This window comes from Neofelis nebulosa, chromosome 9, assembly GCF_028018385.1.
Source record: "Neofelis nebulosa isolate mNeoNeb1 chromosome 9, mNeoNeb1.pri, whole genome shotgun sequence".
Classification (NCBI taxonomy): domain Eukaryota; kingdom Metazoa; phylum Chordata; class Mammalia; order Carnivora; family Felidae; genus Neofelis; species Neofelis nebulosa.
The window spans coordinates 96,186,754-96,210,957 of NC_080790.1; the positions used below are offsets into that span (position 1 = coordinate 96,186,754).

A 24,204-nucleotide genomic window follows, 5' to 3' on the forward strand; every position below is an offset into this window, starting at 1 on the left:
GAAAGGCTTATTTTCTGTGCTGTCCTTGAAATTCATTAGCTTGTTGTTTGTTGTTGTAGGGGGTTTTGTTGTCTGGGTTTCTTCATACGTACTTCCATTACAACTGCGTGTCACTGATTATGGACTGCTTTTAGCATAAATCGTAGGAAGAATTGCACTTATTGGGGCGCCTGGGTATCTCAGTCGGTTAAGCGTCTGACTTCGGCTCAGGTCATGATCTCACAGTTCGTGAGTTCGAGCCCTGCATCGGGCTCTGTGCTGACAGCTCAGAGCCTGGAGCCTGTTTCAGATTCTGTGTCTCCCTCTCTCTCTCTGCCCCTCCCCTGCTCAAGCTCTGTCTCTCTCTGTCTCAAAAATAAATAAACATTAAAAAAAATTAAAAAAAAAAGAATTGCACTTATTATCTAAGGAATATATTTAAAATTCTTTTAAGTGTGGTGTTACTAAAAATAGGAAGGGTTATTCTTTCTTATTTTTTTTATTTGTTATAATTGTCACCTGGACTGGGCAACCCTGAATAATTTTAGACTGAAAATAGCTCCTTGATTTTCCTCTTTGGAATAAAGATGCCCACTTCCCCTAACCCTGCAAGTACTGAGGAGAGACACTCATTTGTTATAATTAGTAAAACTAATAGTTTCATCCTTCTTTGTTCCTGTCTGAGTCTCCTCAGGTGTGACTCTTCCTCTGTTTTCTAGGTGCTGATCTCAAAATAGGTTTAGCCAATCTTTGCAGTTTTTACATCTCTGTGTTTTAACTGTGGAGCCTTTTCTCAGACCCACTAAATGGAAGAAGAGGTGTAGCAGCAGAAGCCTGCTCAAGACCTAAGACCACACCATAGCCCTTTCATCCTGGCCTTTCAGGCATCTCCATGAAGCAAATGATAGCCAGTCACAATGTGACCTTGTTCTAGAAATGTACAGGGGGGACAACAGACTTGGTTAATGGCCAGTGGTCAGAGCCTCAGGACCTGGAAGCCTTCTGTCAGTCATTCAGGCAGCATATCTATTAAGGCTGCTTCATGCCAGATATTGTGTCAAGGGCTGGCAATCTCATACTCCCGGAATCCCAGTTTTAGTAAGGGAGACAGCCAACAAGTAAGTAAGTAAGCGGTTAAACTAGAGACTTTCAGATAGGAGCTTTGGTGTTATAAAGAAGATAAAACAGAGTGATAGGATAGACCAGAAGGTGGCTGCTTTAATTCATGTAGGGTGAATTCTAGTTTCCAATCCAGCATGTAGGGAACTTGGAAGTCATCACTCCCATTCTGACAACATGAGAAAAGCTGAACAAACTGAAAATCAACAACTCTTCTGTGATGCATCAGAGAATTGAAGTCACAAGGAAAATCACTGCTCCCAAAATTGTGGTGACAGAGAGTCACAACTTGCCATAGCAGAAGGCCAGGAACAGAAACCCCTGGGGAATCAATGACAAGATAGGAAAATGTCAGCTCTAGTTTACCGATTGCTGGAGGCTCCATGTACACAAATTTGAGAGTTAGAGTCAAGAGGGGCCTGGTCTTTGGGAGACCCCCACACTTTTGTGTGTTTTCCCTCTAGGAGTCCTACCACTTTCTCACAAAACCTACCACTTTTCTCACATGATGAGGAAAAACCCATCATGCTTCAGTAGAGGGAGGGAAAGAAGCCATTTTGAAATACACCTAGAGCATTCTGTTCTTCTGAATGAGATCTGTCCTCAAGAGGAAGTGTTTTACCAGAGCCTTACCTACTGGGGTTTTACCAGAACCAACTCAAGCTCCCTCTAGCTTTGCTGTCTCACATAAGGAGGAAGTATGTGTGTTTGGCAGAGAGTGGGAAGCACTTGTGAAGGTCCCAGCCCAGAGACACAGGCTCACTGAGAGACTGAGACCTGATCATAGGTCTGTGGAACACTTCTCCCCCACACCTTATCACTACATTAAAAGGACATTTGTACACTAACAACTGAAAGAACCGCACATCAAGACCTTGTTTAAGAGGGACAGGGGAGACAAAAACACAGGCATACAAGGAGATTTTAGCCTTTGACACCATCATCTGCAGCTTCAGCAGACAATAAAGACAGCCTAACTCTGAGACAGACAAACGTAAAGTGTCACACTAAAGGCTGATTTACTTCAGTTCCTCTTACATGGTATATTCTATTTAGCTTTCCACAAAAAAAAAAAAAAAAAAAAAATTACAAGGCATACTAAAAGTCAAAAACAAACAAACAAACCCAGCTTCAAGAGACAGAGCTTGCAAGCATCAGAATCAGACTCAGATTTGGCAGAGATTTTGCAATTATCAGACCAGGAATTTAAAATAACTATGATTACTGTGTCAGGGCTTATAATAGAAAAAGTGGACAGCATGCAAGAAGAGATGACCAATGTAGCAGAGAGATAGAAACTCTAAGAGTTGAAATGCTAGAAGAAAAAAACACAGAAATGAAGAATGCTCATCAATCAACTGGACAGCTGAGGAAAGGAACTGTGAACTTAAACATAAGTCAGTAGAAACCTTGAAACTGAACTACAAAAGGAAAAAGGATAAAAAAAAAAAAGCTGAGCAAAACATTGAAGACCTGTGGGCCAATTGTAAAAGGTGTAATATACACCTAATGGGAATACCAAGAGGAAGAGAATGGTAGAGAAGAAATATTTGAATTTATAAGTAAATATACTTTACATAATATATTTTAATATACATGAGAATTTTTCAAATTAATGACAGATACCAAACCACAGATGCAGAAAACATAGGGAATAAATACCAAGTAGGGTAAATACTAAAATATCTATACCTAGGTATATCATATTTGTACTATATGTTATAAATTGAATATTTGTGCCCCTCTAGAATTCATTTTTTGAAACTCAACCCCCAAGTGTGATGGTATTTGGAGATAGGGCCTTTGGGAGGTGATTAGGTCATCAGGGTGAAGCCCTCAGGAATGAGATCAGTCTTAAAAGATACTCCAGAGCATTCCCTTGCCACTTCCTCCATGTGAGGACACAGAGACAGCCATCTGTGAACCAGGAAGCAGGCAGGCTCTCACCAGACACCAAGTCTCCTGACATCTTAATCTTGGACTTCCCAGCCTCCAGAATTGTGAGAAACTAATTTCTGTTGTTTATAAACCACCCAGTGTATGATACGTTGTTATAGCAGCCCAGACTAAGGTACTGCCAAAAATCAAAAACAAAGGGAAAATCTTGAAAGAAACCAGAGTTAAAACATAACTGTAGAGGAGCAAGCCCAAATATTACAGTGGACCTCTCTTCAGAAATCATATAAGCAAGAAGCAAGTGGATTAAAACATTTAAACTGTTGTGAGAAAGAAACCTGCTAGCCTAGGATTCTGTGTCCTTCAAAAGTGAAAGAAAAAATAAAGACTTTCTCAGACAAAACTTAGGAAACTTGTGGCCAATAGACCTGCCTTACAAAAAAAAAGTTAAACTCATCAAGAAGGAAAATTATGCAGATCAGAAACAGAGATCTACTTTAAAAAGGAAGAGCGTTAGGGAAGAAATAAATGAAGCTAAATGAAATCTTTCATGTTTCTTATTCCTAATTGATCTAACAGATAACTGTTCCAAATAAAAATAGCAACTATGTATTCAGTGATTGGATAAGTAATAAATGACAGCGACAGTTATGAGGATGGAAGGGAAGAATTGGCAATGCTCTGTTGTAAAGTACTTGCACTGCCCGTGAAGCAGGATAGTGCTATGAAAGAGGACCTGGATTAGTTGTAAGTGTATATGTCAAACTCAAGAACAATCACTGAAAAAAGTTTTTTAAAAAAAGGGTATCATAGATATGCTAAGAGAAAAACTGGAATTATATAAAATGCTCAATAAAATCAGAGAAAGCAGAGAAAGAGTAGAAAACAACAAGAGGAGCAAGTGAAATACAGTAACAAATACGGTAAATATTCATCTAACTATATCAGTCATCACTTTACATATCAAGAGTCTAAATGTACCAATTAAAAGAAAAAAGACTGTCAGAGTGGAATGAAACAAAAACAACAAGACCCAACTCTATGTTGTCTACAAGAAACCCACATTAAATTATAAAGACACAGATTAAAAGTAAAGGGATGGAGAAAGATATCCCACACTAACACAGATCAGGACTGTGTTAATGCCAGACAAACCCTGTCTTCAGAGCAAGAAAATTATTAGGGATGAAGAGGGGCATTACAAGTGGGCAGAGAAAGTTCCTCTAGGGGGTGATGTTTAAGCTCCCCAAGAGGTGACCCTGAATGGAGCAGGAGCATCAACCAAAGAGGACAGAAAGAACAAAGTCCTTACACAGGACATGAGCTTCATGAGTGAGGAAAGCTATCTACTGGCCCTGGGATGGGGAGAGGAAGGCTGGGGGAGTTGAGAGCTTCCATGGCCCCATGGTGAGGATGCTGACCTTGATGAGCTTAGAAAGGCAGGCAGCCTAACCACATTTTTTTTTTCTGTAAAACAGGGACAAAGTGTCAGCCTCATGGAATTGTTGCAGGAATTATATACTTTATACATACGTGTACACACACACACACACACACACACACACACACACACACACACATTGAGCACTGAGCTCATAACCTGGCCCACAAGAGGGAGTTTAATAACAGTAGCCCCAGCCATTGGGCTTATCATTAAAAATCAAATATTCCTGGGCTCTTTAACCTCTTGTTCTATGATTCATTTGTTATTCTGTCTTGATATAACCTCTTAATTAATTCCAAAATAGATCAGTTAATTATGTATATTACTTTAATCTCCAGTTACTAAAAATCATAGATTCCAAAGGCATCAAAGGAGAAGTTTTAGGCCCAGTTAATGAATCAACCTACTATAAAAGACATTCATAGATATGCCATGATTGTTCCCTAAGGGGACTTTCTCCCTATTTGGAAGTTCTTTTTCTGTGTCTACCCCAGGCTCTGCAAAATAGAGTGTAAGTCTGTTTTTGCTTATCTTTCAAGAAACCTGTCCAAGTCCAATGAGCCATTTTCCAGCTGGTCCCTCCTCAGAGAGCATTGCCCTTATAGAGTTACACGTTTGCAGAGGACACTGCCATGCCTTCCCCTTTCCTCATCTGTTCTAAGGGAACAACAGATGATCTTTAAGGGCTCTTCTACCTCTGCCATCAAGGATTCCAGGACCTACTACAGTTTCTCCCTCTGGGAAGTTCACAATCCTGTAGTATGAACTTATGGACTGAAAGAGTATATTTGGACCCATAAAGTTATGCTTCAGATGTCAGCATCAGTGACAGATAGATTGGTTAAAAAATTGCATTGAAGTACAATAATTTTCCCACTGGCAAAAACAATAGTAGTTATGTTATTCACCAGAAAGACTGAGTCCATAGACTGAAAACTTTATTAAAATTTTATAAAAAGTAAAATGTGTTCAATTCTAAGCACTCTCATGTGCTCTGTGGTTCCATGGGTCTTGTACAGATCAATTCTTGACAGGAGAATCCCTTACTGACCAGGCACTTCTGGCTTTGGAGTAACTGGAGTCGAGCTTCTCCAGAGGAATATCCTTGGCCACGCCACGCTATGACATGGAAAGCCAGCACTGGTCAGCTTAGCCTCATGGCTATTCTTGAGTCTTTTCATTTCTCTCTGAGTGGTACTGATGCTCCACACATTCCCCTACATACCTGTTGTAGGTCTTCCCAGTCCTCAAGTGCACTTTCCAGCCTCCTCACCTGCCTTTCTCCCTTTAGCGGCCCTGCCTCTGACTTCCCACTGGGATACAGAAAGTCCCTCCACCTCTGTGTGCAGCCATTTGCCCCATCCAGCCACAGTCTTTGTCTTTACTTCCCTATAATGCATCTAACACCAACTAATGCTCGGCAAGATTAGCACCTCCCAGAATACATTGTGGGGACACCACCTTAGCAAAGGGAGCCAGTGCCCCCTCACCCTTTTGGCTCTGCTTTCTACCATTTGTCTGAGTGTCCCTCTCCTTTCACACATCTCTGCCAATACCCACAGTCATGACCACCTCCCACACTATGGCTTCTGTGGCGTCTCTCAGCTAGAAGAGGACTTTCTGCTGTTCCAGAACATTGTATCTGTACCCATCCTAAAGCTTTTTTTTTTTTTTTTCCCTTTTCCTTTATTGGCCTTCTTGAATGTATAATTTTATCTCCCCTACAAACTGTTTATGCTTAAGAGTTCTGACTTATTTACCTCTGTATTCCACTACAGCCTTACTGGGGCTTTGATCAAAGCAGGCAAATACATAACTAGTAAACAGGAAATCTGAAATCTCTTCCCTTTTGACCCAGAAAGATTCTATGTATTCTTCAAATTTTTCAGGCAAGAGTTTGGAGTCCTATAATCCATTTTCCCCCAAAATTATCTTCTGTTATTTAGAAAATGTAGCTTTGCACAGTGGCAGTATCGTAGCCAATGAGGTTTATCCAAGGCGTGATTATTGCTAATAGAAAATGTATTTGTATAATATAAAGATTAAAATATATGGAAATAAACAGTCTCTTTCTCAGAAACATACCTTATACTTCTCTTAAAGTTTTTACCCTTATCTCAATATTATACGGTTTTCCTACCTTGTCTATCATTAAGATAGTACTATTTGCAAGCCACTTCAGGGATTAATATAGCATTTGAATGTGTCAGCCACTCTGTGAGGGGAGTAGGACATACCACGCCTCTCCTGGGCTCTGAATATGTCCATATATGTAAGTGTAGTAAGCTACCAAGGAGACTTGGTTTCTTGGCAGCCAAACCAAGTCCAGAATTTGACTCCTGGTTGTCTCGACGTCTTTGAGCCCAGAAAGGTGTTCGTTTTCACACCTGTATGTGGATGCTCATTAATGAAAGGCTGTTTACATTTTTGTGGTTCTGTGTACACATCCTGTGTACACTTTACAGGCATATGTGTGGAGTCCAGCAGAAACTCGAAGCTGACCCTGTGCATTGTCACCCTCCTCTTGCCTAATAAAAGCAGTGCCAAAAAGCTGGGTGCAAAAATCATGGCCATATTTTTGTTATGAACACAAGCCCCCAGTTTTCAAAACGGGTTGTATAACTGACCAAACTGGACAAGTCAAGCCACCCATACTCTGCATGTATAGCTCCCAGTGTGGCCTGGATCTCAGTAGATCTGCACGTGGCAGTGTTGCAGTTCTGGAAGCTAGAGTTATCCACGAGGAACTTGAAGAGAGCTCAGTTGTTCACTACCTTGTTTTGGAACATCAAGATGTCTGGACTGAGTCTGTAAGATATTAATTCCCACAAATCAACTGGAGATTCCAGCTCATTTTCTGTGTCCCAAAGATTCTCCTTTGCCCTGGCTGCAGCAGCTGGATACGTCCTCGTGCTGGCACACTAAGCAATATTTCAGGATGAACTTCAGTGACGTCACTTCTCCGCAAAAAAAAGCTTTCTCCACTTTCATGATATCTGGCGGAGAGAACCTGGGTGGTTCTGTGCCTGGACGCAGGCCTGTTAAGGAGAAAACCACATGGGCTACACTTTCTATGTTTGTGCTGCCTCTCCCAGATGTGCTTCCTTTAGTGATCAGGGCTCCACAGGCATCTCCTAACTTGCAACTGGTGAGGAAATCTTACTAATCTCAGGCTCTGGTCATCATGCTGGGAGAGGGCAGTTATGAGTCAGAAACTTTAGTCTGTTGTGAACATACATGCGTGATGGATGAAATGCCAGGTTATGGTTCTGATTATTAATTGTATTAGCCTTTTTCCAAAGAGCCAGCTTTTGATCCTGGTTATTCTCTCTGTTGTGTGTTTATTTCTATTTCATTGAAGCCTACTTCTGTCTTTATTATTTCTTCCCTTCCAGTTTCTTTTGAGTTATTCTTTTGGATTTAAATATTTCTTGAGGTGGGTGCCTATCTCATTAAGTTTCAGTTTTTATTCCTCGCTCATATGAGCATTTAATCCCACATATTCCCTGTCAGTACTGCTTCAACATCTAATATCTACTATTTTCATGATTATTTAACTTGACATACTTTTAAGTTAGTATTTTTGTTGACCCCTGAGTTATTTAGAAGTATGTTTCAGGGCACCTGGGTAGCTCAGTTGGTTAAGCGTCTGACTTCGGCTCAGGTCACGATCTCGCAGTTCATGGGTTCGAGCCTCACGTCGGTCTCTGTGCTGACAGCTCAGAGCCTAGAACCTGCTTCAGATTCTGTGTCTCCCTCTCTCTCTGCCCCTCCCCCACTTGTGCTCTGTGTCTCTGAAAAATGAATAAATGTAAAAAAATTTTTTTTTAAAAAGTATGTTTATTAATTTCTAAACATAGATGTTTGTGCTGGGTATTCTTGTGTTGCAATTTTTTTTAACTTAATGTGTCTTTGGGCACAGAATATAGATTGTATGATTTCAGCCCCTTGAAATTGAGACTTGCTTTACGACCTGGAACAGGGCTCAGCAAAGTTTTCCTATAAAGGATCAGGTGGTAAATCTTTTAGGCTTTGTGGCCCACAGAGTATCTGTCACAGCTATTCAACTCTGCCATTGCAGTGTGAAAACAAGTATAGGCAATATGTAAGTGAAGGACTGTGGTTCTGTTCCAGTACAATTTTATTCTTGGCTGATTTTGAATTTCATATAATTATTACATGTCACAAAATATCTTTTTCAACCGTTGAAAAAAGGAAAAACCATTTTTAGCTTGTAGGCCTTACAGAAAAGGCACCAGGCTTGTAAATAGGCACCATAGTCTGTATTTGTGGATCGTTGGCCTAGAATATGGTCAGTTTTTTAAAACTGTTCTGTGCATGCTTGAAATGGATGTGTCTTCTACAATTGTTGGGTGAAATATTTTGTATGTATCCATGAGGATGAGTTTGTTATTGTGTTGTTCAAACTTTCTATATACTTGTTTTTTACAAAATATTTTTAATATAGCATTAATAAAGAAAAGGGTACAAATTATAAGTGTACAACTTGATGTTTTCAAAGCACATTATTTAATGCTTCCCAGATGTAAACATAGGATATTGCCAGCCATCAGAAATCTCCCTACACTCCATCCCAATCACTAATCTCTCAAAAAGGTAGCCACTTTTCTATTTTGACTTCTGTCACCATTGATTGGTTATACCTGTTTTTGAACTATAGATGGAATTACATTATGTGAACTTCTTTGTGTCTCTGTTTCTTCTTTGTTTCTTTCACTCAGCATAATATTTGGGTCATTCCCATGATGTTACATGTAGTTGTGGTTTGTTCATTTCATTACTTTGGAATTTTCTATTAGTTGAATATACCACAAATTTTTCATTCATTCTCCTGTTGATGAACACTGAGGGTATGTCCAGTGTGGTGAATATATGTGACTTGCCTTTTCACTTTCATTATGAGCAGAATGTTTTACATTTTTATTAAGTCCAATTTATTTTTTTTCTTTTATGATTGGCACCTTTTATACCCTAAGAAACCCTTGCCTGACCCAAGATTGTGAAGATTTTCTCATATATTTTCTTCTAGAAACTTTGTAGTCTCAGCTTTACTGTTTTGATATATAATCCATCTAAATGTTTGTGTGTGATATGAGGTAGAAGTCAAGGTTAGATATGACTATCTGCTTGTTTCAGGACCTTTTTTGAAACAGACTTCCCTTTCCATATAAAATTGATGTTCTGCCTTTATTGCACATCAGTTGGATCAATTCTTGGGCCCTGCATTATGTTCTGCTGATATATTTGTCTTTCCTAGTGCCAATGTTATTATATATTAATTAGGATAATTTTATAGTATGCCCTGAAATTAGGTAATATAAATCTTATTGTCTTGGCTAACTTAAGTTTTTTCATTTTAATATGAATTTAGAATCAGCTTATCTATGTCTATAAAAATAGCTTGCCAAGATTTTTATTTGCTTTGTGCTGTATCTATTGCTCTCTTTCAGCAGACTTGACATCTTAACAGTGTGGAAACTTCCAATCCATGAACATTATACATCTTTCCATCTTTTAGGTTGTCTTTGTCTTTAATTTATCAATGTTTGATAATATATATATATCTTTTATCAAATTTATTCTTAGTTATTTTATGGTTTTGATGCTGTTATTATTTTTAAAAGTCTTTTTCTGGGGCACCTGGGTGGCTTAGTCAGTTAAGCATCCGACTTCAGCTCAGGTCATGATCTCACAGTTTGTGAGTTTGAGCCCTGCGTCAGACTGTGCTAACAGCTCAGAGCCTGGAGCCTGCTTCAGATTCTGTGTCTTCCTCTCTTTCTGCACCTCCCACACTTGGGTTCTCTCTCTCTCTCAAAAATAAATAAACACTTTTTTCAAGTCATTTTCCAATTGTTGGTGGCTAACATTCAGAAGTATAATTGATTTGGAGGGTATATTATATACTGTGACCTTTCAAAATCCAGTTGTTCTAGTTAAATTCCTTTGGATTTCTCATGTTCATAATCATGTTATCTAAATAAATAACTTTACTTCTTTCTAATCTTTAGGTTCCTTTTTTTTCTTCCTTTCTTTCTCTTATTTTCTTTATTGTAATAACTAGGACTTTCAAAAACATTGAATAGAAAATGTGACAGACATCCTTGCCTTTTCAGATCTTAGGTGGGAAACATTTAATATTTCACCATCATTTATGTTACAGGTTTTTTTTCCTTTAAGATTTCATCAAATTGAGGAAGTTCTCTTCTATTCCCAGTTTTTTGGGAATTTTTTTTAATCATGAATGAGAGTTGATTCTATGTATGTTTTTTCTGTATGTATCAAGAAGGTCATACAGTTTTTCTTCCTTATTTTATTAATGTAGTAAATTGTATTAATGGATTTATCATTGTTTAACCAATCTTGGCTTTTTATGGAAAATACTACTTGGTCAAGATACAGTGTCTCTTATATATATTGCTGTATTTAATTTGCTGAGAATTTGTAAATTATTTTTACATCTTTGTTGAGGGATGTTAGTTCACAGTTTTCTTATGTCAGCTTCACATGTCCTCTCCTTTGAGCAAAGAGTCTTCCATTTTCCTCAGCCCCTCTCCCAGTGCCAACCACAGAAAAGGTATTCCACAAGTAAATAGTCTTCAACACAAGTTAAAAGACCTATTCTGGAGACCTGTATTTGTTAAATAATTTAAATTATTTAAAATAACAGTTTAACCCATTCATCCAGTATTTGCATCCCAACCATGTGCCAGGCACAGTGCTACTCATTGGAGGTTTCTCTCCACCATCTCCAGCAACTGCTTCTCAATCTTCTTTGATAATTCTTCCTCATGTCTTCAACCTCTAAACATTGGAGGCCCACAGGATTAGTCCTTGAACCTTTTTTCTTACTCATCTGATCATCCAATCTCATGGCTGTAAATACCATCTATAAATAAATAACTCTTAAAAATCTCCAATCTGGGCTTCTCCCTTGACTTCCAGCCTGATATATCTGCTGCCATCCCCATATATCACCTCTGGATATCTATTAGTCATCTCAAACTTAGCATGTTTAAAGTTGAAACAGTGACCCTCCCTTTTGGTCCTCTCCATTTCAGGAAAAGGTGGCTCCAACTTTCCTATTGCCAGGCATAAACCATGGCATCATTTTTGATGCCTCTTTTTATCTCCCACTTCATTAGTAATCCTCAGCAAATCCTATCTCCCTTCAAACTATTTCTGGAAACCAACCACTTCTCCCCACTTCTGCCACGATTCTGTTCTAAGCCATCATCATCTCTTGCCTAGATTCTTCACTAGTTCCCTAGATGGTCTCCATAATGCCTACTACTTGCAATTTTCCCAACACAAAAGCCAGAACATACCATTAAAATGTAGGTTAGGGGTGCCTGGGTGGCTCAGTTGGTTGGGCATCCAACTTTTGATTTCAGCTCAGGTCATTATCTCACCATTCATGGAGATTGAGCCCCACATCCGACTCTGTACTGACAGCACATGGCCTGTTTGGGATTTTCTGTCTCTCTCTCTCTCCCTCTCTCTGTCTCTCTTTCTCTCTCTCAAAATAGATTAATAAACATTTTAAATAAATAAATAAAATGAAGATAAGATCAGATCTCCCACTTCCCTAAACCCTCCAGAAGGCTTTAATCTTGTGCACAGCAGAAATCCAGAATCTCTAAAATTTCCTATAAGACCCCTCTTATTACTTATCCAACTTTATCTCCTTCTGTTCTTTTTCTTGCTCACTGAGCTACATCCTCTGTGGCTTGCTTGCTTTTTCTTAACCATGGTAATTCCACTCTCACCACAGGGCCATGTATTTGCTTGTTCCTCAGCCTGGAGTGCTCTCCCATCAAGCTTTTACTGAAATGTCATCTTCTCCTTGAAGCCATCCCTAGTCATGTGATTTTAAATTGGAGGACTTCCCCCCTCAAAAAGAATCCTATTGCTCTTCCTGCTTTATTTTTCACTTTAGCTTTTTTACTACCTGATACATATTTTATGTATATATTTTATATTTATATTTTCTATTTTATGTACTCTTTATCCTCTCAAACCTCCAATAAATCCTAAGCTCAACGAAATAAAGAATTTTATTATTCACTGCTGTGTTCCCAGGGAATAGAACAGTGTCTGTCACATAATAAATATTTTTAATAAATGATTAACAAGCAAGAGTGAATAAATACATGAGTTACAAAGCAGACCCAGTCTTTGACCTCATGGAGCTGGCAATCTCCATATTGGTAAATGGAGTTGATGAATTTCTAATGGAAAAAAAAGAGAGAGAGAGAGAGAGAGGAAGAGAAGAAAGAAATCCAGAAAACACAGGCACCAGAACCTTGTGGGTTGCTCACATTGTAAAAGTGGGTCCAGTGAAAGAAAGCCAAGCCTCTAATAAGGAAGTAGAAAGAAATGAGGATAACACAATTATCTTAGAAGCAGAGGAAAGAAGGTTTAAGAATGAGGACTATAAGTAGGACTTTGTAGCTGTTACCAGCGATAGTCATTATCTCCTTTAAGAGTCAATAGGCATCAGGATCCATGCAGAAACACTGCCAGTTCCACACTGGTTTCAGAAGGATGCAAGGCTAGAGGTGTGCGATGAGGTACAGAGGTGTATTGTGCATAATCCACGTGATGTAGACATTTAGAAAGAGTAATGCTATTTCTCTAAATGGCAACACAAGGGGGAAAAAACTTAGTCATAATTTGTCATGAGAAGTTTTGCTGAAGAGTTCATAGTGGAGGAGTATTGTGGAGCAGACCTGTGTGGCTTGATCCGAAGCCCTCAACGTGTATCCTGCTAAGATCAGCATCTCTTTGTGGTTGACAGTTTGTGTGGTCATGACAGGTCCAAGACATCTACCAGCTGTTCTCAGGTCTTTGGTTTGGCTTTTACTAGTTTTTGAAAAGTAAGTGTTTTTTTGTTTTGAATTAACAGGTTCCATTTTTTGGGCCTCTGTTTGATGGAGCCATAGTGAGTGGAAAGCTATTGCCAAGCCTTATATGTGCCACATGCATCAATGCCAGCAGGGCTGTGAAGTGCCTCATCCCACTCTATCAGAGCTTGTATCTTTTTGCTTGGAGTATGTAACCTATTAACCTTCCCGGAATCCTGATTTCTGGCAGTTTTTCATGAGAGGTAAGTAGTTCCTGGGTTGAAAAGGGAAGAGAGAAAGTTTTTTAATGTGTGTTGAAAATGACATTGTATGATCTTCAGACCGTCTGTCAATTTATATTAAATATAATAACACTGTGCTTCACCAACCTCCAGAAGAGTTTATTTTCATAATTTAGTCACATAGGTTTGTGCCAAGAAGCTGTGACTGTCAAGAGTGGCTCCTCTGTTCTTGGTGTTTTTGCCTGAGGTCAGGATCCCCTCTGCCCATCCCTGTGGGTTACAGTCTATTGTGTGGAGAAGGTAGGATGCCGAGGAAAATGTAACAGGGTCACCCAGAGTACCTACCCGAAAGCAACAGCAAATGAAATGACTCTAATCAATCAAAGAATGTGGCAAGTACCAGTGGAGAAGTACAAATGGCCTTCTAGAAGGTCAGAGGCGGGGGAAATTGCATCTGGTTGAGGGTACAGGGAAAGGCAAAGTGAAGTTGCATGGGGACTTATCATTGAGAATGGCTAAAAATCCTTTTGTAATTTTTCCCAAATCTTCACCAACCCTTGATCGCTCTAAAACCAGGAGAAATTTCACTATTGTAATTTTTTTCTCAGACATAAGTTGCATGCTATAGTATTTATGCCTAGGCATAATGTCTGATTATAACAAAAGGAAACTAAGGTGACTTCCTAAAATTGATGCAAAAGGCATCTGACCTCCTAGTAAAACTTAGAATCTCTTTGTTTCTAATTGGTATTGACAATGAATATGAACATACTGTGTTTGAACTCTCTCTATACTTGTCCCATTCCAGCCATTAGTGATGTGTTGCTGAAGGGGGGTCGAGGGTAGGTGAGAAATATCATGTGTGAATAGGTACAGTTCATGAAAAATACCTTTCATTAAAATCTTGGTCACTGTGTTGATTGATATTCTGTCTTTAGATTTAAAAAAAAAAATACATATGCCATGTGGCAACTTGGAATTATCATAGAAATTAGTAGTAGAAAAGAGCTATTAGGTCCCATCTGGTCCCTCCCCGGGGGCCAGGGCAGCATTATTCCATTCTGCGTGCTCCCTCGCGCTTTGTCCAGGCTGGTGGTGCGTGTTTGGGAGATGGCATTCTTCGAAGTGATATCCACAGCACTCTAGACTTAATCTTATAGCTGGTGTCGATTCAGCCTTCAGCATGGGGGGTTTTATTTCACAAACGCTTGAAAGAGGTTCTTGGCAGAGATGAGAAAGACCTATTCAGCAATTGGCTTGTCAGCTTGCATGTCAACTAGGATGAGCCGGACACTCACCAGTCAAGTATTTTGGACCAAAGCAAGGAAAAATCATTTGCAAAGAAGAAAATTCCACTCTATGTAAGTCCATTGTGATTTTTGTCACGCCACTTTCCCCACTTATCAAACTTCTCATTACAAAATACATGCTTCGTTATTTTGTTCAACACCCTTTCTCAAAGAAGAATCAATATAGCATCAGAGTAATCAGGTTTAAGGAAAACAATACTGTTAAAACTTCAAAAGATAGGATTCATTGTCACTTGAAAAACTTTTCAAGGAATCACATTAGATAAATGTGGATGCCAGCCAGGGCTACTGATGTTAATGTGGGTTATTAAATACTGTATTCTTCAATAACTCATAAAATAGCCAGGTTGACATCTCAGAGGACAAGTTGGTAGAAGTTAAGACAGGAAAAGTAACAAAACCTATTACGTTGCTCATTATTTTAAAAATTTAAGTGTTTTTCTTTTATCTTATAGTTTGAGAAGATTTAATTTGTGCAGTTCAAATAAAGTACTTAAGAAATAAAATACTATATATAATTTTTATAAAAATATAGGGAAAACTTTGCAATCACTTAAGTACTCTATTATGTAATTTCTGCCTATAAAAGTTCTAATACTCAGGCCAGAAACCAAAAGTATAATAATAAGAATAGTTGAGAAAAATAGAAGAAAAAAGAAAAAAGAGGGTTTTTTGTACTTTTATTATTTAAAACATTACTGGTTACTAATTTTTAAACTTTTTAAATACCTATAGATGTCAGCTGAGGCTATTAATAATTAACTGCTCCCTTAACATTTTGTTAAAACATCCTGGTCCTCACATGCTCTGGCAAATTTTTGAACTGATTTGTGTAGCAGCTGAGTTCTGGAATTTACTGCTTCGTTGAGATAAGTCTTAGATTTGAATTTTGAAAAACACTGAATAACCTAATACATCCTAATTGCAAGTGTCCCTTTGTATTCTCATTTAGCTAACCGTGTGGACTCACGAACTGCCGAGCCCAGTGCCAGGAGCTTGGGATACACAAGGAGCAAGGCAGATGGGGTTCTTGTCACGCACTTCACAGAGAAGACACACAAACTAATACCATTGTATAAAGCAACTAAATAGAGAGTGGGAGTGAAACAGGGCCAGGGTAAGGGCTCTCTGCAGAGAAAGCATGTAGGCTGAGGTTGGAGGGATGACAGGGAAGCAGTCCCCAGGGAGGAGGATAGCATTCCAGGAAGAGGGCACTCTAGCAAGCGCAGACGTCAGAGTGTTCTCAAGTGGTAAACTCGGGTTTTTTAGGATCTAATGCATGATTGAGCCTATCAGAGTACCCGTGACAGACACAAGGGCAAGCTTCCAGCAGAGGTGGTTTCTGGGGGATACCTGAGGAGGCCAAGCTTCCCTAACTCTGTCACCTCGTGGCCCACCTTGAAAGTTCTAATCTTAGTACAGCATCAAGTCTGCCCGGTACTAGGGACAACCACCCCAACCCCTGCAAGTCCTCCCTAGGGCTGAGAAGATCAGTAATACTTTGGACATATCTGAAACCAGTGCTGGCTGTATAACCCAGGGCTCCCAGTAGAGAATGAAAATCTAGAGGCCCTCGTTCAAAAAGCAGGGAGGGAGAAGTGCCTTAAAAGATGCTACAATATAAAGCTTTTTCCATTCCTTCACAGTTTTTCTCTCAACTTGTCATGGTGTTTTTTTATTTGCTATTTAATGCCAATTGAAGTCAAGAAATAGTAAAATTTTAAATTATTAGCATTAATATTTATTGGTATTTATATTGTATAATCCCAGTTTAATATGCAAATATAAAAGTATTTAGCTCATATATGGAATCACAATTACACAGTTCATATTTTGTAATTCATACATGGATATATTTTGCTCTTAACAGAACAGTGAAAACGCAGCACAAAACTAACTTACCTATTTTTACTTCATTCTTCATATGCAATATGTAACCAACCGTCTTCCTTCAGTTTACTGGTGAGTAAGGAAGGACTGACAGAAAAAAGAACTGGGAGTCCCTCTGTTTTTCCCCTTCCATCTCTGTCATCATTTTCAGAGTAAATTGTTAGCTAACACAGTAATACAACTAAGGATCTGTAGGGGTTCTTGGTTATTCTTATTCCTTAGGACAACACTGCTTATTTTCTGTGCTCAAAGCAAGTTCCAGTTCAGGTAGAAAGTATGGCCTCTCAAGATAGTCAGCCTCCCCACTTACTCAGTCTTGGTGGTGACACACTGCCTGTGTGCCCTGAGTCCCTCTGACCAGGCATTGTGGCTCCACCACAGTCTTGCTCCTGGGACACTGCTAAGGCTGTGCAAGGAACCAGCATGTTCTATGGTTCCATATGGTTCCAACAACCATATGTTGTATGTATTTCCTCTGCCCATGAGCATGCTCCATTGTCTCACCAGACTTCAAGTGCAGAACATGATATCAAAGATAAAATTATTGAGTACTTCAGGAGAGCAACAACAGAGCATTCAACGAAGCAGGGCCCATTGTAAGCACTGTGCAGATGCTCAGGTCACATGTCCGTGAAGCCCTCCTTGGTACCCATTCCAGACCACCTCCCTCCCCCAGTATGAGTTGGGGAATTCTGTTCCTAGGTATTTATTATGTTTCATTCCCTTCCTAAAGCCAGGCAGTATATCCTTTGGCAACATTTCATTGGCATATGAACCAAGACCCAATAAGGAATGAAGCAGCTTGCATGTATGGGCCTAGAAGGCACAATTCATTTATGAGAACAGATTTCTGATAAAGCATTGCTATTATCTGTTTCCCTGAGATATTACATATAGTTGTGGGTGCTGACAAAGAACGGGAAATTTCTTTGTAAATACCAGCCATTTTATGTGGGCATTCCTGTGTCCCCATTTTGTTTCTAATATTAAGGTTACAGTTGTGAAGTAGAACATCACCAAACTGCTCATTTCATCCAAACGTCATTCGGGTACCAGAATGACTATTTTATGAACAAGGGACATGTTGTTTAATTCAGACCTTCTTTCAGTCCTTTAGAGAGGAAGCACTTGTTTTGTTTTGTTTTGTTTTTATATTTACCATAGATAGCCAAGCATTGAACCTGAGACAAATGAAGAAAAAAGCCGATGGAATTAGTTTGCAATGGTTATTCTTATCTCCTGTCCTCTTCCCACCTAATGGTTGATACTTAAGCACCCTAAATAGTGTCAGTTTTGATTCAGTTTTATATAATATTTAACTAGAAGTAGAAATGTGAGCAGTAATGTATCAATTTTGTTCAGTAACGTTCAAGAAAGCACACCAGTTCTTACTAAACAGAGGACTGGGCACATTGTTGGAATGGATTTGCCTCTCTGGGACCTTTTTAAGCAGTAAATCCAGCTTAGAATCAATATCAAAGGAGTTCTTGTTTGGGGTACCCTTGGCTAAATGATCAAACAGTTGGAACTGTGTGGTGAAGGCTCACAGAAGACTGAAAAATACCATTGTCATACACGATCAAGAAAAAAACAGTGAACACTATAAGGATGTATTTGGAAAGCACCCTCAGTAACCGTTCAGGCCAGCCCCTTTGTCCTTCCTGAGTTTTCCGGTATCTTCCTCAGCAGGCTAAATCAAATCTTTCAAGTGGAGCCCTCATCCTATGGCCACTGCTCTTCTGAGTGACGAGGGCCAAGTCACCTGCCATCTGCTTTTTCTGTCCCTCATGGGCAATCAGGGGGCCTATTCCCGTGCCTAGAATGTTGTAAATGGGAAGCTTGCCACATTTTATGTTTACAGTTCCGAAGCCAACTAAAGATTCCAAAATTAAACCATGCTCAACTGATGGAAGTTCCCAAATTATTGGAGCCAGGGCTTTCGTTCTCCTCCTCAACTAACTTGTTTCAGGGAAAAGGTGGCCACACAACATACAGTGTGCCCATTAGGAAGGACTCACCCTGAATCAAACAGATGGTGGCTTTTTGAAATAAACGTCCACTTCAATAGAACAATAGCCACAATGGCATTCGCCATCTCTCCTCTCTGGAACTATCAGCATTTGATGGAGAGAACTGGGCTGCCTAAGGAAAAGTAATTTTACACCTCATTCTTTCACCAGTGAAATCTAGTTTTATTTTCAAGTAACAGATATAGTTGGTAATAAATACAATACCATAGCTTCTCTCTTAGACTCATGACTTCCTAATATCATTATTAAGTTTTATTCTCAAATTATATACACCTTCAAAAAAGTGGCCTCTCTCCCTAAAGTTGTAACAGTTCCATTTCTGACTTCTCTGGTGGAATCTTTGGTTCTTTTTCCTGGGAAGATCTTTAATTTCCTCCATTTGTCTTAAGACACTTAAGAGCATAGGAAAAGGAGTCAGACAGTACCATGTAGTATGTTTTGCCATGCAAAACCAGTGTGCATTTGTCATCATTTACTGTGTCCCTGCCATGTGGTAGGCACTGTCCTAGCCCCTGGGAGTAGAAATATGAATAAGATATTGCAAGTGAGAGGACAGTGTTTGCTCATGGACCAAGCTCTAAAAGAGCACATCACATTTGAGAACCACAAAAGCTTCCACATGGCAGAGTGTGAGACACACACGCACATGTACACACACAGTGAGAATGGAGGTGATGGAGGCATTTAAGGGGCAGTGGGAGGAAGTGAGGGCCTGATCATAGGCAGTGGCAGGGGATGGTTTGGATCCCCACGTAAAGCAGGTGGACTAATTCAGCATGGGACCTGCTAGATTTCCTGGGGTGTAGAGGTTAATGAGAAAACAGTCAGGGACAAGACCACTCCAGAGTATCACATCTGAGGAGTTGGCTTGGGAGGAGAGAGAGGGAGAGGGAGGGAGGCAGAGGAAAATTTCCAGGAGAGAATAGTATCACAAAAAAAGTGAGGAGCAGAGAAATAAAGGGTCACCTTCATCAGAGTGGTCGGTAGGACACACCCTCCTGATGGGTCTTATCTGTAGCTTATTCTAGCAGCCTCAAGTCTTCACCTGGGGAATTGGGTATGATAAGACCTAGAACGGAATTACTTCATAAAAAAAGGAAAAATGTATTAGGTAATAGCAGCACTGAAAAGAAAGAAGGTACTCCTGGGTGGGCTGGAAGTGCTGGAGAACTGGAAATGCATATGAGGGGCCAAATTCAAGAGCAGCCTCCAGAACAGAGTAATGCTCCAGAGGGGAGGGCATGGACAGTGCTTTCCTAATCCACACTTCTAAACCAGCCCTAAGGCAAAGTGTCATTGTGATGGGGATTTACACCACTCGATATAGTTCCAACGTACATTCTACTAAAGGCAACAAGCATTTGATAAAATTTTGGCAGGCAAACAATCTCTTGCAGAAGACAGAGGAAGCAAATGAGGGGAACTATTATTTGGATCTTATTCCTTAGCAGTTTGAAGGATGGGATTTGTGACTTTGAATGTTGCAGAAGGTAATGACTTTGTACTAGAGTTTGTGTAAGAATGGGAGAGAAACAAGTAGACCTGCACCCTGACACTTGGGAACCGCATTTCCAAAAAAAAAAAAAAAAAAAAATTCTGAAAAAGAGTTCAGATCAAGAATTGGCATACTCCTGTGGGTGGGTTGAGACTGTAAAAGGGAATAAGAAATGAAGGATTTTTTTAAATTGGGAGATGCGTGGAAGAGTAGCCAGTGTAGTTGCTTGGTGTGGGTTCCAACAAGTGCATATTTAACAGGTGTGCATCCAGACTCAAAGAGGAGCTCCACACTGCCCTGATAGAAGGCCATTGCGTTAACCTTTATCCCACTTGTCCTCCATCTTCATATACCAAGGGACAGAAAAGTGTCTGAAAAGTGTATGAATTGAAACTCAAATCACTGGGGGGCGCCTGGGTGGCTCAGTCGGTGGAGCATCCGACTCTTGATTTCAGCTCAGCTCATGTGATCTCACGGTTCATGAGTTCAAGCCCCGCATCGGGCTTCATGCTGACTGTGCAGTCTGCTTGGGATTTTCTCTCTCCCCTCTCTCTCTGCCCCTACCCTGCTTGCTCTCTCCCAAAATAAATAAATAAACTTTGAAAATTTTTTAATAAAAATAAAAAAATAAAATCCAAATCACTGAGAACACTTAAGAAGGGAAAAAAAGCACTAGGAAGTAAGGTCCAGTCTTCAAGGCCATTATATTTCTAGTTATAGAACAAATTTCCTACAGCAGTGTCAGATTCACAAGATTTAGAAATCAAGTAAAATAAAGGATGCACCAAGAACTGAAAATAGGAAAATATTTTCCTTATTTGCAAATAGGATTAAAGGATGAATTTTGAAATGTTGCATGGGCCCCTCATAAAATTGTTAGACTAAATTACTAAATAACTTGTGAGCCTTCAGAAAAGAAGGAGTTTAAAAAGAGTACAATATCCCAAATACACTCATTATATTTGATAAGAGCACTATCTTCAGAGATTGAGAAAGCTTATAAACATAAAATCTTAATTTTCGTAAAACACAAGATTAAGTATCATAGTCATCTGGCAAATAGGAGAGGGAAATATGGGCCCATGGGAGCTGGGTGACTTCACTATAGCTACAGGGCATTAATTCATGGACTGCCAGTTGACGGGGGGGGGGGGGGGGGGGGGGGGGGGGGGGGGGGGGACCTTTGTGTCTCCTGCACCACAGCTTTTGCTCAACCCCTCTGCCATGCAACAATTTTTTTATCAGCAACTTTCTCAAAGGTCCAGAACACATGTTTACCAAAATAGTACTTTTCAGAAAGCTGAGAGGTTCACCTCAGTTGACAGAGGGCAAAATCAGAAACCAGGATTACGTCAATAGATGAGGCTTTTAGGCCCAAACCAACAAGATGAGATTTAGCAGGGTAGACTAATGCCATGTGCCTGAGTTTAGACAATCAGCTGTGTGTGTACAGGATGGGGAGGATGGGGCATGACAGCAAGTCACTGAGAGATGTCTGAGGATTTTGGTTAAGCACAGATTTGAGGTGAGGAACCAGAGGTCCGGGTCACAGAAACAAAGGCATCGCACCTCTGCCCCTACAGCCTCAGCCCTCACTGTGAATGTGGGTGCTGTCCTGGGGCCCACACTGTAAGGAGAGACCTTGACCAAGCTGGAGCATGTCCACACAAGTAGTGACCACTGTACGTGAGGTCTCAGGGAGCCATTAAAATCAAGAAGGAGTTGTTTCAGGAGCCTGGATTTTTCTAAAAGAGGAGACGAGGCTGTAAAACTGGGACCAATAAACAGAGACAACAGAAGCACCTCTTAACTCAAAAGTCAAAGCCAGTGCTCAAAAACCAGAGCGACAAACCAGCTGCCTGTGGGCTGTATCCAGCCCCCAGATGGGTTTTGTTTGAACTGCACTTGGCCTCCAGTATTACTCCTGAAGATTGACTTTGTCAGCCTCACTGAAAACTTGGAAGATTTTGAGCTTTCAAAAAATCTAGGTTTCTAACTTGAAGAATCAGAACCTCTGACTCCACTGGGCCTCTTTTCTTGCTGGCAGCAATCAGCCTCCTTAAGAGGCTGTGTGCTCTCCTGTTCACCACAGTACCTTCCAGCGCTGAGGCCTAGATGGTCTCCCTCTGGGGGTTGAGAGGGTTAGTGGGCCAAGTAGGTAAAACAGTGCTAGTCTTTGGTAAGGAATCAGTTAAGTGTTAATGCAGTTATTTTTATCATATTACCAGCTGGAGTTTTAAACCTCTATTGTAAAAAACTGGAATCACCCAACTGTGGAGTTAGGATTCAAGGAAGTATTTACCTTTTCCCACCACAGGTGTTAAAGGCTGGAGACTGTCTTTCCTCAGTGACATGTAGAAGGTCCTCCTTGGTGTGAAAGCATGGCTCCCTGGGGTGTGGGCTGCTCTTGGTGCCCTTGGTGCCTGGCGAAGAGGCCTGTGAGAAGCACATGGAACAGGGGAGATCTTCAGGGAGTGGGACAAAGAAATCATTTTTTGCTACTTTTTGCTGTAAAGTGACTTATCACTATTAGACAAAAGACCATTCCCTCTGGAAACGTTAGCATAAATCTCACAATCTGTGCAGAAACCAGGTTGGTGGTGTCATGCTTAGGGAAATAGCAGCAGCAACCCAGCTTTCCACTCTGCCCCTCTTGGATCCATGGCCGTTGGGTCACGTGTAGCCAGCTCGTCACAGGCCTGTGCTCCTTCCCACTGTGGGACCTTTGGATACGGTGAGCTCTGCTGACCCTAGACATTCCTCTTGGGTCTCTCCTGTGATACAGATCCCTCACCCTCCCATAGCCATCTATCCCTCTGACACTCTTTTTGCCAGACTGGGCCTCCCTTTATCCTCTTCTTTCTCCTGATTATACTACAAGCTGCCCAACAGTGGTCTTGTCTCAATTTAGTTGCTATCCCTGTCTCATACCTCCTAGTATATCATAAATCTGAGTGTGTGTGAAGGGAGAGAGAGGGAGGGAAAGAGATTGATTTGGTTAAAAAAGAAAAAAAAATGGAAAACAGACAAAAATAAATTATATTTTATAAAATAGATTTTTTTATTGAAAACCTCATTTATCCAAGAAATATAGCTCTACAAGTAGAATATGTATCTATGTATGTAGATATAGATATATTCTCAAAGTTCCTTTTATTCCACTTTTGCATATTTAAGTTGATAGCTGGATCCCCAACACACACTTATAACAGCACCTGACACATAGCAGGTACTCAATAAATACTTCTTAAGTGAACTATATTGTCAAAAATACATAGATGGTAGTATTCAAGAGGAAAGAAGTGTTAGACTTTTTTTAATGTTTGTTTGTTTGTTTATTTGGGGGGGGGGGGGGGCAGGGGTGGGTAGGAATGTTCAGGGTGGAGCTCAACTCGGGGCTCAGTCTCACAACTGTGAGATCATGACCTGAACCGAAATCAAGAGTCAGACACTTAAGCAACTGAGCTTAAGCTAACCCTGGAAGTGTTAGAACTTTTACTGAAAATTGGATTCCATGTGTCTTTTTCTTTATGTTGAATAATACAGTGTTTTGTGCATATTACTTTTCTGTTGCATTCTAAATAATAATCCACTCATCACTACTCCCAAAAAGTTATTGAAGGATATTTGTGTAGAAATCCTGACAATTAGAATAGTGACTTTATGTTTGGCTTTTAAATTAATGGAATTTTACTGAGAGCCGTGAAGAGTAGTGGCTATTCAGTTATCCCATGTTACTAGAGTGATAAATGTATTTAGTTAGTTTTTGAGAGACAGACTGAATTCAAAGAGTGTCAAAGACAGAAAATTTACAGACAAGAAGAAAGTGAGAAAAACAGGTTGTTGCCAGGAAAGCCATGGCCTCCTAGGAGAGTAGTGCCACTCCAGTCTGAGGAAGAAAGAAGTGTCCGGAAAGGCCTTAAATAATGTGGGTG

The 24,204-nt window shown here is 40.0% G+C and overlaps 1 protein-coding gene and 1 pseudogene across 1 annotated transcript in view; both read left to right on the forward strand.

The window, feature by feature from the left end:
- RALGAPA2 (Ral GTPase activating protein catalytic subunit alpha 2) overlaps positions 1-24,204 on the forward strand; it is a 324,808-nt gene that overhangs the window by 225,177 nt on the left and 75,427 nt on the right. The window contains exon 37 of the mRNA XM_058684743.1: positions 13,365-13,492. Within this exon, the coding sequence (XP_058540726.1) occupies positions 13,365-13,492 (128 nt within the window). The remainder of the gene's footprint in view (positions 1-13,364; positions 13,493-24,204) is intronic.
- On the forward strand, positions 6,392-6,511 carry LOC131486494 (U4 spliceosomal RNA; annotated as a pseudogene).